The sequence below is a fragment of the Rhincodon typus genome, chromosome 9 (assembly GCF_021869965.1).
Source record: "Rhincodon typus isolate 14 chromosome 9, sRhiTyp1.1, whole genome shotgun sequence".
NCBI lineage: Eukaryota > Metazoa > Chordata > Chondrichthyes > Orectolobiformes > Rhincodontidae > Rhincodon > Rhincodon typus.
Genome location: NC_063340.1, coordinates 29,422,670 through 29,437,892, shown reverse-complemented (window position 1 = coordinate 29,437,892; position 15,223 = coordinate 29,422,670). Strand labels below are relative to the sequence as shown.

General features: G+C 41.4%; 1 protein-coding gene across 3 annotated transcripts in view; it reads left to right on the top strand.

Annotated features, from left to right (window-relative positions):
- Positions 1 to 575: 575 nt before the first annotated feature.
- pgm3 (phosphoglucomutase 3) overlaps positions 576 to 15,223 on the top strand; it is a 50,294-nt gene continuing 35,646 nt past the window's right edge. Inside the window, exons 1-2 of one of the 3 annotated variants that reach the window (XM_020534601.2) lie at positions 576 to 782; positions 7,829 to 8,013. In XM_020534601.2, coding sequence (XP_020390190.1) covers positions 576 to 782; positions 7,829 to 8,013 — 392 coding nt within the window. Of the gene's footprint in view, positions 783 to 7,828; positions 8,014 to 12,697; positions 12,878 to 15,223 lie in introns of those variants that run through there. The other 2 variants (XM_048600587.1, XM_048600588.1) reach the window with 2 other exon arrangements.

The following is a 15,223-nucleotide window of genomic DNA, read 5'->3' as shown; positions in this document are numbered from 1 at the left end:
CAAGCTCCTAAGAATCTTATATGTTTCAATCATGTCTTCTGTCATTCTTCTAAACTCCAGTGAGTATAAGCCTAACCCACTCAAGTTCTCCACACAAGAAAATCCCTTCATACACAGAACCAACTTAATGAACCTACTCTGGACTGCCTTCAATGCCAGTATATCTTTCCTTAGATATGCAGTAAAAGAATAAAGACATGGAAGGAAACGTGTAACACAGTTACTCACCAATTAGTTCTATCCCTGGTTGTGATATTGCTCTATATGTTGGTTATTTCACTGGGGACTGTTACCATGACTTGACTTTGGTTATTGTGTTCACACTTAATCCAGGTTGTGGTTGCTACAAGTGAGTATCTGAGCTACCTACGTCTGCTGCTCTAACTGTTGTGCTGTGCTGTATTGACAAGCTTAATCTAGTCATGTAGTTCATTAATAACATCAATAGAATTCTGATTAAGTTATTCTGCAAGTCCCTGGAAGTTAAACAGTTTGAATGGGTTTTAGAGATGATCAGATTGTGTAGCCTCACAATCTTTCTCTATTACTAAAGTGTTTTTTTTCTCTTAATAGATATGGCTTGTTTTCATGAAGTAGCATTGGTTTCTGGACGACATCCTAAACCTGTCGGACTGGTTCTTCAATATGGAACAGCAGGATTTCGTGCACGGGCTGAACAACTGGATCATGTGATGTATCGCATGGGTTTGCTGGCAGTGTTGAGGTCCAAGAAAACCAAATCTACTATTGGTGTAATGGTCACAGCATCCCATAATCCAGAAGTAAGATTCAAAGGGAAATTAATTTTGCATGGAATAGTTGATTCGAATTTTACCTTATCAGTTCTTCAGCTACAGGATATGAAGGATGTGTGAATGCACTGAAATAAAGGACAGAAAACCCCTAGATGTTCCAATTCTAACGTTTTTGATAGTTCTAACATATTTGATAGTTCCAGCATAAGAACAGAGGATTTTGAAGCAAGAATTGACCAGTTGGCCATTTGAGCCTGCTCTTCCATTTGATAAGATCATGGTTGTGGCCTCTACTCCACTTTCCTGTCTTTTGTCTCACCCCCTGAATCTTTGACGCCCTTGTTGATCAAATATCTATTCAACTCAAACTGAATAAATTAAATGACATGCTGTTCTCTGCTTTCTGGGGAACATAATTCTAAATACTAATAATTCTGAGAATAAAATTGTCTTCTTACTCTTAAACACTCTTCTTTTTCTAGTCTCCCCTCCAGAAGATGATGTTGCCAGGGTTGGATGGTTTGAGCTGTAGGGAGAGGCTGAATAGGCAGGGGCTATTTTCCCTGGAGTGTCGGAGACTGAGGGGTGGACCCTATACAGGTTTATAAAATCATGAGAGGCATGGATAGGGTGAATAGCCAAGGTCTTTTACCCGGGGTGGGGGAATCCAAAACTAGAAGGCATTGCTTTAAGGTGAGAGGGGAAATATTTAGAGAGGACCTAAGGGGCAGCCTTTTCATGCAGAGGGTGGTGCGTGTGTGTAATGAGCTGCCAGAGGAAGTGGTGGAGGCTGGTACAATTACAATATTTAAAAGGCATATGGATGGGTATATGAATAGGAGGGTTTAGAGGGATATGGACCAAACGCTGGCAAATGGGACTAAATTAATTTAGGATATCTGTTTGGCATGGACAAGCTGGACCGAAGGATCTGTTTCCACGCTGTACAGATCTATGACTATCTTTCCTACATCAGGGAGACCAGAATATTGGCTACTGATTTTCTCCAGCATCCTCTGTTCTATTCCAGAAATTCACAATATCGTTCCTGCTGGCCTAGGGCGACCATGTACGCTGTCTGCTGCACCTGGCCCCACATCATGATCAGCAGTCTCTTGAAAAATATTTCTTTCTCACTGAGATAAACCTTTGCTGAAAGTTATTAAATAGCTGCTTAAAAGTCTGCCATTGTACGTGTGCTGTCCTGCCTATCAAACCTAGTTTCCCTGTTTGCTTTAGCTAGCTCTGTCATCATACCTTGATATTTACAATTATTTAGATTTTAAAAGGTCAGTCTTAGACCCATGCTTTTCCCTTTTAACTCAGTGCAAAATTCTACCATGCAATGATCGCTGTAGTGTAGAAACACCTTTGTAATGAGGTTATTGAATAATCCTGTCTCATTATATGTTATACTATTGTCTGTCATACAGTGCTGTTAGGGGGACTATAGACTAGCCCCACAAACAATGCCTTAACTTTCCTTTTCTTACCTTTACTCAAACTGATTCTATATCTTGCTGTTTTGAGCTACGGCCATCTTTCACTATTGTATAAGCGACATTCTTAATTTGCAGAGCAATGCCACCGCATTTTCTTAGTTTCATGACTTTTCATAATGTCAAAATGTCTTCAATATTGAAGTCCCAGCTTTGGTCATCTTGCAGCCAAGTGTCTGTAAAGACTAACAGATTATATATTTCTATTTGAGCTGTCAGTCTATCCGTTTTGTTATGAATGCTGCACACTTTCAGATGTAGAGCTTTCATTTCTGACTTCTTACCATTCACGTAATCCATGCTATTTCTACTGGTACATTCTTAAATCTGCTTGCTTTGCTCTTCCTACTGTCACCCAAATTGCTATCATGTTGTATTACCTTCTTGTTGCTCTTTGATTTATCACATCTCCTCTCACATGATTACTTCCCCAAACTGTTTAGTTTAAAGCCCTCTCTATTGCCCTTTGTTATATGACATGCCAGAAGCCTAGTCACAGCACAATTCAGGTGAATACGGTCCCAACAGTACAGCTCCCATTTTTTCCACTACTTTTACAGGTGCTTATGAGTCAACCCATTTCAACCACATCAGTCTTTGAGTCAAGCATTCAACTCTCTAATCTTATTTAGCCTATGTCAGCTTGCTACTGGCTCAGGTAATAATCTAAAAAATATTGCCTTAAAGTTCTGTCCTTTAATTTAATCCCTAGCAGCTCATACTCCCTTGACAGAATCTCTTTCCAAGTCCAAGCTATGTTGGCCGCAACAGCTTGATTCTCTGTCCTTGTGCTTCAAGTTCCTCTCCAACCTTAAGTAGATATTGTGAACCTTGGAACCTAGCAGGCAACACAGCCTTCCGAAATCCTGCTCATGACTGCAGAGGACAGTGTCCAATCCCTAACCATAATCTAATCCCACACTTGAATTTCTTTCTTTAGCAGGGTGCCATGATTAGATCATTCATCCAGCTTCCAGCTTTCACTCTCACCCGTTCGGGCTACAAGAGCTTAAACTTTCTGGACAATTATAGGGACTATGGCGCCTCCACTCTACCTTCTTGATCCACTTACATGCTTTAGTTGCAGTCATATCTGCTTGTTCCTTACCATCAACCAAATTAGATAACTCTATCCTAAGCGGTATGACAGCCTCTGGAGAAATCTGTATTTTGTGCCTCCAAGCTGTATCTATAGCTTGGCTTCTAGCTCATTGGCATTGAGCCACAGCTCCTAAAACCATAGACACATATTGCAGACATGGTTGACTTGGATCATGTCAGCTTCATCAACTCCCATGTACTACAGCCCTCAACATGTGACGTGACCTGCCCTGCCCCTTTTTTGTGTTAATTAATTTATTTTTCTTAATTTATAATTAATGAGTCTTAGTACTTCGATTAAGCTTTACTACAGTTATTAAATCTTGCTGATAATAAAGCCTAATATTTGCTCATAAATTATCCCTGTTTTGAAAGATAAAAGAGAAAATACTCACTGACCAGTCGCCTGCATCTATGTGACATCACAGTTTGATGATCCTCCAATCTGCTGTGGATCCACAAACTGATCTAACTGCTTTCTGGTCCCTTGCAGTCCTCTCGCGTATTATGTTTTGTTATGGTCTTTCACTGCTCTCTTCCCTATCCCCTCGTGGCATTGTAACCTGTCAATCTTCCCTCTTCACTTTTACTGTTTTATGATTTCTCGCGGCACATCTGTTCTCTTTCTGCTTTATGGAATCTTGCTGCTGTCTCTGTAGATGCTGTCTGACCTGAAACAAGCATTTTCCGTATTGATGTCTATAAATGTTCTGTGTTGTGTGTTCTATGTTCTAAATTCCATCTTGTATTGCCATGCTGTAACTTCAACACACCATACCAAATTCACATTAGGCACATCTGAACATTGTAAAACAAATGTCTGAAAGCCAAGTAAATGGGCCGTTTAAAGCTGTTATGCCCCTGTTCTTCTAAGTTATACACATTTTTCTTTCATGTTATTTCTGTCCCAATAATGTGACAGCCTAATTGATATTTTTAGTTTTCAAAAGTGGACAATAAATGAAGATTGAGACTGACCTTGAAATGTTGGAGCTATTCTGATGGTTAGCAGATAAATACACCACGTGGTATCAAACAGGCATTCAAAACAATTGTTTCCTTGTGTTATCCTTGCCTACTGGGGAATTAACTGATTACACTATTATTTGTAGTAGCAGCACCTCCAATTTTTATGTTATCTGTAGGGAAAGTTAGACAAACTGGGCTAATGAATTTTATTCTTTGTTGCATTCAGAATTTGGATGTGACCAAACCCGAGTTAGTTGTATCGATTCATCATTTCTGCTCTGTCTAATCTGTTGACAACTAAATTTAACTTGGTGGCAGGATTTGCATTTTTTTTTCATGTTGAAAAGAAAAGAGTTTTGAATATGTTAAAATGTTAATTGTCTTAAATGTCAAAATTGAAATTTCTAAAATTTAGTGTTTTGTTTGTCTCTGCTTTTCCTCCCATCATATACTATATCCAGGCCTAATGGATCATGTGGTTAAGGAAGAGTTGAGCATGAATTTTTTTTTTTGTACATTAGATAGGCTTCAAATGAAAATAAAGACAGGAAATGCCAGAAATACTGAGCAGGTAAGGTAGCATCTATGGTGGGAAATAAACAATATTAAAATTTCTGGTGAATACTTGATGAAAAGTGACTTACCTGAATTTGTTTCATTGTCAGTGGTTTTACTTTGTATAGTTTATATTTTACTGAAGGATTGTCACTGGAATTCTGGAAAAGCACAAGTGTGAAACCTTCCTTTACTTGAGTTAATTCCTTTGTTTCTTTTGCAATTGTCCATCAGAATATTTTCCATTTTTATCTTATCTACAAAGCTGTTGACATTATTTAGCTTTGAAATGCAAGTGTCATCCAGGTGCCAGGCTAATTATATATAGAGGAATGATTATTGCATTTTTAATCACAGAATAGCAAATTAGGAGCAGACACTCTGGCCAGTTTTGTTTCCCCCAGTAACAAGACAGACTTGCATTTATATGGCACTTTTAATAGTTACCAGATGCTTCAAAGCACTTTGCAGCTAGGAAATCCTTGTGAAGTTGACAAATATATAATACACACAATTTGTGCAAAACCAGTTCTTAAAAGTAGCTCAGAGATAGTAAGAACTGCCGATGCTGGAGTCAGAGATAACACAGTGGGGAGCTGAAGGAACACAACAGGCCAGGCAGCATCAGAGGAGCAGGAAAGCTGATGTTTCGGGACGGGACCCTTCTTCAGAAATGGGGGAGGGGGAAGGGAGCTCTGAAATAAATAGAGAAAGGAGGGGTTGGGCTGGGGAAGGTAGGTGGGATGGTAATAGGTGAGCGCAGGTAGGCAGTGGTGGGGATTGGTCAGTGAGGTGGGAGGAGCGGATAGGTGGGAGAGAAGATGGACAGGTCAAGGGGGCAGGGATGAGAGGGACAAAACAGAGGCTCGGAGACCACTTTGTAGAGTACCTGCGCTCGGTTCGAGATAAACAACAACACCTTCCAGTTACGAACCACTTCAACTCCCCGTCCCACTCCCTGGGCGACATGTCCATCCTGGGCTTCCTCCAGTGTCACAACGACGCCACCCGGAAACTGGAGGAGCAGCATCTCATATTCTGCCTTGGGAGCCTACAACCCAATGGTCTCAATGTGGACTTTACGAGTTTCAAGATCTCCCCACCCCTGGCCTGATCCCTTGACCAACCCTCCCTCTCATCCCTGCCCCCTTGACCTGTCCATCTTCTCTCCTACCTATCCGTTCCTCCCACCTCACTGACCAATCCCCACCACTGCCTACCTGCGCTCACCTATCACCATCCCACCTGCCTTCCCCAGCCCCACCCCTCCTCTCTCTCTCTATTTCACAGCTCCCTTCCCCCTCCCCCATTCCTGAAGAAGGGTCCTGACCCAAAACGTTGGCTTTCCTGCTCCTCTGATGCTGCCTGGCCTGTTGTATTCCTCCAGCTCCACACTGTTATCTCTTAAACGTAGCAGTGTGTTAATGAACAGATAATGCTGAAATAATCTGTTTTTGTGATGTTGATCGAAGGATAATTGTTGACTGTGGCACCAGAGTTCCCCCTGCTCCTCTTAATAACTATTGTTGGATCATTTTCATCAACCTAAGAGAGCAAGTGGAGTCTTGATTTAATGGCTGTTCTGAAGGACAGCACCTCTGGCAGTGCTGCACTGGAGTGTCTGCTTCAATTTTTGTGCTCACATCCTGGAGTCCCTAGGTTAGAGGCACAGGACTAAATGTAGGATCCCCAGAAGAGCAAATCTGAGATTAGTTGACTCAGTATCAACTGGAATTCTGAGTAAAGTTTGTTGCTTTTGTTTCCCTTGCTTTTTAGAGAAAATCAGTTTCTGACCGGCAGGGTTAAGTTACTCTCGCTATACGCAGAGTGGAACTGAAATGATTGCAAGATCCTTAAGCTATACTTTTATACGTAAAGCAGTGATTTGGTACTAAAAGAAGGTACTTGTGTAGCAATAAAGCAATTTTTAAACCAAATTCATTGAATCTTTAAAGCACAGAGAGACTATTATATCCTCTCTTCAAGGACAAATAATTTCGTGTCCAACTACCCTGTCTTGTTCCCTAGCCCCACAAATCTTTTCTCTACAAATATTTATCCAGTTGCCGTTTGAATGTCAGGAGTGAATCTACCACTGTTCCTTTATTCTCTGGGCTTTAACTTTGCTGGCAAATCTGACATGCAGCTTTATCAAATGCCTTTTGGAAACTCATATTTATCTCACAAGCTGCATTATCTCATCAACCCGTATTACCTCATAAAAGAAACTCAAATTGAGCATAATTTTCCCTGAAAAAATATGTGCTGGCTTCCATTAGTTAATCCATGTTTCTTCAAAGGATTGTCAATTTTGTCCGGCATTAGCATAACTAAATGTTTTCCTGGTATCAAGGATAAACTCTCCTGTTGTTGCTGGGTTAATCCTTGTATCTGATTTTTTTTTTATTGTTTGAAGAAGAAAAATTCCAATTCTCAAATCTTTTGGTACCACTCCTGTATCTAAGATTAGACAATTCCTGCCAGTGCCTTGGCAATATTCGGTCTTAATTCGCTCAGTATCCTTGGATGCATCTGATTCAGTCCTATTGATTTATGAACTTTGAAGTGCAGCCAGCCTTTCTAATGCCTACTTTTTGTTCTTTTTTTAAAAATAAATTTTAGCCAACGCATTACCTCAATTTTCTCTATGATCTTGGCAGCACTTTTTTTTGGTAAAGGTGGATGCAAAGTACTAATTTAGCACCTCAGCTATTCCCTCTACCTCCATATGTAAATTCGGCTTTCTGTCCCTCTTTTTACTGTGTTTTAACTACTTGTATGTCAGTGGAAGACTTGAATGAATTTTATCCAATATGGGATGTTGACAGCAACAGTTTGGATCTTGGTGCATGTTGTCAGTCAAGTGACCATTGACTCAGGAAAACAGTCTATAAAGGCAACTTTGTCTTTGTATATTGTGCTGTCTTAAATTATTACTACCTATTACAGGAAGACAATGGAGTGAAATTGGTTGATCCTTTAGGAGAAATGCTTGCACCTGCATGGGAAGCATATGCCACGCAGCTAGCAAATGCAGAAGAACAAGATCTGAAATCTGTCTTAACCAGTATTCTTGACAACGAGTCTGTGAACTTGCAGAAAGTAGCTCGGGTTGTTCTTGGCAGAGACACACGGTATGTGTTGTGGTTTTGTTGTTATGGGTATAGCTTGAATCATTTATTTCTCAGTTTTTGGAGCTGGGGAAAGGATGCCTTGTTAAGTAAACTGATATTCTATTGTTTACTGTTTTGTTTGTTGTGTTTGTATAAAATGATCCAACAATTTTCTTTTAATATCCAGGCTAATTTGAAGCAAAACGTGGAGTCCAGTATTGGCAATTATTTGTGAGCTTCCTGTTATAACAGTACTGGGGTCGGTGCATCATCTTAAATTCTTGAAATTAGCACTTCAATATTTAATTCATGGCATTGACCTAGTTTAGCACTGAAATTAAGAAGTCATCAAATTCAGTGTCTTCAACCAGGTAAATAGACACGGCTAAGTCAGCATTTGTTGTCCATCTCTAATGGTCCTTGAGAGGTGGTGGTGAACCACTATTTTGAAGTGCGGCAACCCAAGGAACACCTTGTGTAGATACACTCACAGTACTCTTTGGAAAGGAGTTCTGGGAGAGTATGATATGAATCATGAAGTTCAATAATATCTTTGTTAAGTGAATAAACAGAGCAGGCATTATGACCAATCTTAATTCAGTTGCATGATAATTCCAAAAACAATATAACATGTTCGTATGTGAACACTCGGGTTCAGTAGGACACAGACACTCTCTGGGTTATACAATGTAAAGGGTTTCAGCAGAACACATAGACACTCTATAACTTATGCGGTATAAAATAAAATATTGCATGCTTATCCATTATCCATAGGTTGCCACACCTTGTTTAAACAAGATGACTTAGAACATAGAACACAGAACTGTATAGCATAGGAACAGGCCCTTTGGCCCACGATGATGTGCTGAACATGAGGTCAAATGAAACTAATCTCTCCTGCCTGCCATTGGTCCCTATACCTCTGTTCCTTGCATATTCATGTGCTTATCTAAAAGTCCCTTAAATGCCCCTACTGTATCTGCCTCCACCACCACCGATGGCAGTGCGTTCCAGATTCCTACCACTCTGTGTAAAAAAAAACTTACCCTTCACATGTCTTTTGAATTTTCTCCCTCTAACTTTAAATGCATGCCCCCCTTGTGGTAGATATTTTAACTCGCGGAGAAAGATTCTGACCATCAACGCTATTGATGCGTCTCATAATTTTACAGACTTCTATCAAGTTTCCCCTTAGCCTGCACCGCTCAAGAGAAAACAAGCTGAGTTTTTCGATCTTCTCCTTATAGCTCATACCACCTAGTCCAAACAACATCCTGGTAAACCTCTTCTGCACTGTCTCCGAAGCCTCCACGTACTTCCAGTAATGTGGCGACCAGAATTGAACGCAGTATTCTAAATGTGGCCTAACCAAAGTCTTATAAAGCTGCAACATGACATCCTGACTCTCGTACTCAATTCCCCAACCAATAAGGGCAAGCATGCCATATGCCTTCTTTACTACCGTAGCTGCTTTCAGGGAGCTAGGGAGCTATGGACTTGAACCCCAAGATCCTTCTGTACATCAATGCTGTTCAGAGTCCTGACGTTAACTGCATACTTTCCCTTCACCTTTGATCTCCCAAAGTGCAGCACCTCATACTTATCCAGTTTAAACTCCATCTGCAACTGATCTATATCCCGCTGTATCCTTTGACAACCTTCTACACTATCCACAACTCCACCGATTTTTGTATCATCTGCAAACTTGCTAACCCACCCATTTACATTTTCATCTAAGTAAACAGCATGGATCTCTGCGGAACACCACTAGTCATGGAACTCCAGCTTGATAAAACACCCTTCCACCAATACCCTAAGTCTTCTGTAGGCAAACCAATTCTGAATCCACACGGCCAAGTCACTGTGGATTCCATGCATCCTAATCTTCTGGTTGAGCCTTCCATGAGGGACCTTGTCAAAAGCTTTACTAAAATCCATGTAAACAATATCCACTGCTCTACCCTCATTGATCACCTTCGTTGTCACCTTGAAAAATTTCACTCAAGTTAGTAAGACATGACCTGCCCTGCACAAAGCCGTTCTGACTTTCCCTAATTAGGCCATGCTTTTCCAAATGTGCATAATTCCTATCCCTAGGAATTCTCTCCAATGGTTTCCCAACCACTGCTGTCGGACTCACTGGTCCGTAGTTTCCTGGATTGTTCCTCTGCTCAAGAGAGGAAATAGGAATAACGTTAGCTACTTGGCTTCTAACCATTGTTCCCTCTAATTATTTTTGAGTGGGTTGCAAACTTGTCTGAGCACTCCATTTTGTTCATACGTCACATTGTAAAAGTCACTGAAGTTTCACAAAATAAGGAGCAGCATGTTTGTTTCAAAATGCTATGTGATCCAACCTGTCCTGCTCCAACCTGTCCTATTCTCTCCTTGAAGATTGCTTTCTGCGTTTACCTCCCATTGTTCACAGTCTACCTCTTTGTATACATTCACTCTTGCACATACCTATTCACGTCTCTCTTGTCCTGTTCTCCTCTTCCTCCCTCACACATTCCATACCTGGACAGCTGACTCCCCCATCTTGTCACTTATAACAGTGTATATAAAATGTGGAAGGAATAGGGAAAAAAACAATTTGAAGGTCTGGTCTTCAATCATAAATAACCTTAGAGATCCATTCATCTCCCCAAATAGTGAAATGAAGGGGTCATAATCTAGTCTCATCCATTATTCATTCACCTGGACAGCTTCAATGAGCATGTGGCGTCCAGGCTAGTGCATGTGACCCAGTCAGTGCTAAAGGTAGATGTTCCTTGATCATGCTGTGTATTGTGATCATTTTGGTGGGAGGTTGTGACATTGGATTCATAATCTGGAGCCCCAAGCTAATATTTCTGAGAACAAGGTTCAAATTCCACCTGGCGGCAGATGGTGAAGTAGATTTTCAATAAAATCTGGAATTAAAAAGCTATCCAATAGCAAACACGTAACCATTGTCGGCCAGGCAGCATCAGAGGAGCAGGAAAGCTGGACCCTTCTTCAGAAAAGTGATTTCTAACTTGCTTCTGGAGCTTCTAACATTTTTGTCTGCATTAGCAAGAGCTTTTACTGCCTTCCCGTTAATAATGAATGCTTTTATATTTCACTTTTTTATAGACATTCTATTCCTTTCTTCCTTTATATTCTTAGATAGAGCTAGGCGATCCCACAACCAACAGATCAGATCTAAGTTCTGCAGTCCTGCCACATCCAGTCACGAATGATGGTTGACAATTAAGCAACTCACCAGAGGAGGAGGCTCCACAAATATTCCCGTCCACAATGATGGAAGAGCCCAACACATCAGTGTAAATAAGGCAGAAGCACTCACAGCAGTCTTTAGCGACAGGTGCCAAGTGGATGATCCATCTTGGCCTCCTCTACTAGGCCCCAGCATCAGAGATACCAGTCTTCAGCCAATTTGATTCACTGCATGTGATATCAAGAAACGTTTGGAGGCACTAGATACTGCAAAGGCTGTGATTCTGACAACATTCCAGCAGTAGTACTGAAGATGCGTGCTCCAGAATTTGCTGCTCCCCTAGCCAAGCTCTCTCAATACAGTTACAGCAGTGGCATCTACCTGACAATGTGAAAAAATGCTCAGTATGTCCCTTACACACAAAGCAGAACAAATTCAACCTGGCCAATTATTGCTGTATTCGTCTACTCCAGGTCTGTAAAGTGATGGAAGGAGTCATCAACAGTGGTACCAAGCAGTACTTCCTCAGTGACACCCCATTTGGGTTCTGCCAGGGCCACCCAGCTGCTGACCTCATTACAGCCTTGGTTCGAAACAGCTAAATTCCAGACGTGAGGTGAGGTGAGAGTAATAGCCCTCGATACCAAGGCCACATTTGGTTGAGTGTGGTATCACGAAGCAAAGCTGGGATCAGTGGGTGTCAAGGGACAAAATATCCACTGGTAGGAGTCATACCTGGCATGTTGGAAGATGGTTAAAATTGTTGGAGGTCAATTATCTCAGCTGCAGCACACCTCTGCAGGAGTTCCTCAAGATAGTATCTTGGCCGCACCGTTTTCAGCTGCTTCATTGATGACCTTCCCTCCATCATAAGGTCAGAAGTGGGAATGTTCGCTGATGATTGAATAATGTTCAGCACCAATAGTGACTCCTCAGATACTAAAACAATCCATGTTTAAATGCAACAAGATCTGGACAATATTCAGGCTTGGACTGAAAGGTGGCAAGTAACATTCACGCCACACAAATGCCAGGCAATGACCATCTCCGATAAGGGACAGTCTCACCACTGCTCCTTGATATTCAACGGTGCTAGCATTACTGAGTCCCCTACTGTCAACATCCTGGGGTTTACCATTGACCAGAAACTCAGCTGGACTGGCTATATAAGCAAAATGGTAACAAGCATTAGCTCAGAGGGGAGTGACTCACTTCCTGACTTCCCAAAGGCTGTTGCCCGTTTACAAGGCACAAGGCAGGAATGTGATGAAATACTTTCCACTTGCCTGGATGCTCCAATAACACTCCAGAAGCTTGATCCCCATCCAGGACAAAGCTTGCTTGATTGGCACCACATCCACAAGCATCCACTCCCTCTTCCACTGGCGGTCAGTAGCAGCAATGTGTAACTTCTACAAGATCTACTGCAGAAATTCATCAAAGATCCTTAGACGGCATCTTCCAAACCATGACTGCTTCCATTTAGAAGGACAAGGGCAGCAGATACACCAGCGCCTGCCAGTGCCCTTCCAAGCCACTCACCATCCTGACTTGGAAATATGTTACCATTTTTTCACTGTTACTCCTTGAAATCCTTGAATTCCCTCCCTAAGGGCATTATGGATCAATCTACAACATGTGGACTGCAACATTTCAAGAAGGCTGCTCATCACCACTTTCTCAAGGGTAACTATGGATAGGCAATAGACATTGGCCAGCCAGTGATGCCCATGTTCTGGGAGTGAATAAAAATAAGTTTGTGCACAGACAAATAGGGATCAATACATATTGAAATACAAGTGGAAGGTATTCTTCGATAGTCTAAATATTTATTCTTTGTGGATAGTAACTTGCAATTTTGATCCTTGGCCTAGGTGCTTCAAAAGTCCAAAGTAACATGTTTTAAAATCCTCTCTGGAAGAGGGATGGAAGAATCTTGAAGCAAGATTTATGTCAGTAATTAGGTGTCAAAATTTCAAGATTGTAAGCAAGAGAGCTAGGAGTGAGAGGAGAAACATGTTCACTGAAAGAATTGTTAGGATTTGCAATGCGCTGCCTGGGAGATTGGTCGTGATGTGGAGGTGCCAGTGTTGGACTGGGGTGGACAAGGTCAGAAATCATATGATGCCAGGTTATAGTCCCAACAGGTTTATTTGAAAACAAGCTTTTGGAGCTTTGCTCCTTCTTCAGGTGTTAGTGAGAGAGGTGGTCTCAGACGCAGAATTTAGAAGTAAAAGATCCAAGGGTTACACCACTGATGATGTATTAAACAAACCTAAGATGCTGTTAAATATTTAATCAGTTAGAAGGTTTTAATTGATTGATATGTATACGTAAATTTCTGAATTTCTTTCAAGTCACTGCTGTGAGAGAACTACAGATTTTATCAGTGTAAAGAAGAGGTGACATTTTAGGTCAGACAATGCATGTTAGGTCTGAGACCTTGTTTGGAAGCTGTTTGTGTTTTGGTTTGGAGTCAGACTGGTTTTATTTCTAGAGTAGGAATTTATAAAACGCCACATTGACTGACTGACTGACTGACTGACTGTCTATAAATTGTATGCTTTTTGAAAGAACTTCAGGGATTTACATAAATATATATTAATCAATTAAAACCTTCTAACTGATTAAAGATTTAACAACATCTTAGGTTTGTTTAATACATCCTCAACTGTGGTGTGACCCTTTGTTCTTTTACTTTTAAATTCTGTGTCTGATACTACCTCTCTGACTCGGCCGGCACAGTGGCTCAGTGGTTAGCACTGCTGCCTCTCGGCGCCAGAGACCCGGGTTCAGTTCCACCCTCGGGCCACTGGCTGTGTGGAGTTTGCACATTCTCCCCGTGTCTGCGTGGGTTTCCTCCTGGTGCTCCGGTTTCCTCCCACAGTCTAAAGATGTGCAGGCTAGGTGGATTGGCCGTGCTAAATTGCCCAGATTAGGTGGGTAATGGGAGGATGGGTCTGGGTGGGATGCTCTGAGGGTCATTGTGGACTTGTTTAGCTGAAGGGCCTATTTCCACACTGTAGGGATTCTATGAAATCTATGAAAAAGGAAGAAGGAGCAAGGCTCTGAAAGCTTGTGTTTTCAAATCAACTTGTTGGACTATAAGCTGGAGACAGTTTCCATAGGACAGTTTGGATATATATTTGAAAGTGATTAAGTTAGAGGACCATGGAAATAGGACTGAAGAGTGGGATTAGCTGGGTAGCTCTTTCAGGAGCCGGTGCAGACACGATGGGTTGAAGTCATAGAATCCCTACAGTGTGGAAACAGGCCCTTCAGCCCAACAAGTCCACACTGACCCTCAGAGCATCCCACCCAGACCCATCACCCTATAACACAACTAATTTACACATCCCTGAACACTACAGGCAATTTGGCATGGCCAGTGCTAACCACTGAGCCACCGTGCCACCCCTACAGGAGGTTGAACTCCTGTACTGTAAGATTCTGTGATAAGACTTGGACTTTCTTCTTTCTATCCTCCTGGAAGTTATTTCTGTCAGTTCTTTTGATTCAGAAGAAATAGCTGAAAGTGAACATTATTCATTGGAAAGACACAGCTGTGGGCCTGCATATTTCTATTTTTCTGATGCATTGCTACTCTAAACAGTTGTATAGCTGTGCCATTTATTAATAATTATCTGAAAAAAGTTATCCATCTCTGTCTTGACAGTGTTTAGAATTGATCTGGGGTCATTTCTGTTGCAAAGGGCTCTTGGATTTTGACTTATGGAGGCTACTTTTGATTATCAGGGGCTCCTTTCTCATTCTCATTAATTTTCTTTGTAGATGATATAATCATGCTATTAGTGATTTTTTTTTCTGGCTTTCTTCATTAAGTCTTCATTAAATCTTTTAACTTGTGATGTAGGAATATTATTTTAAGTTAATGTAAATAAATCTCCCAAACCATAGGCATGTGAACATGTTCCTCTTCTCACTTCCAGCCTCCACCTCCCCCTCCTAATCCAAAGTCCCCCCGTCAATCACCTCGTCGGCAAGAGGCTCCACTGCTGACTATTCACCCTA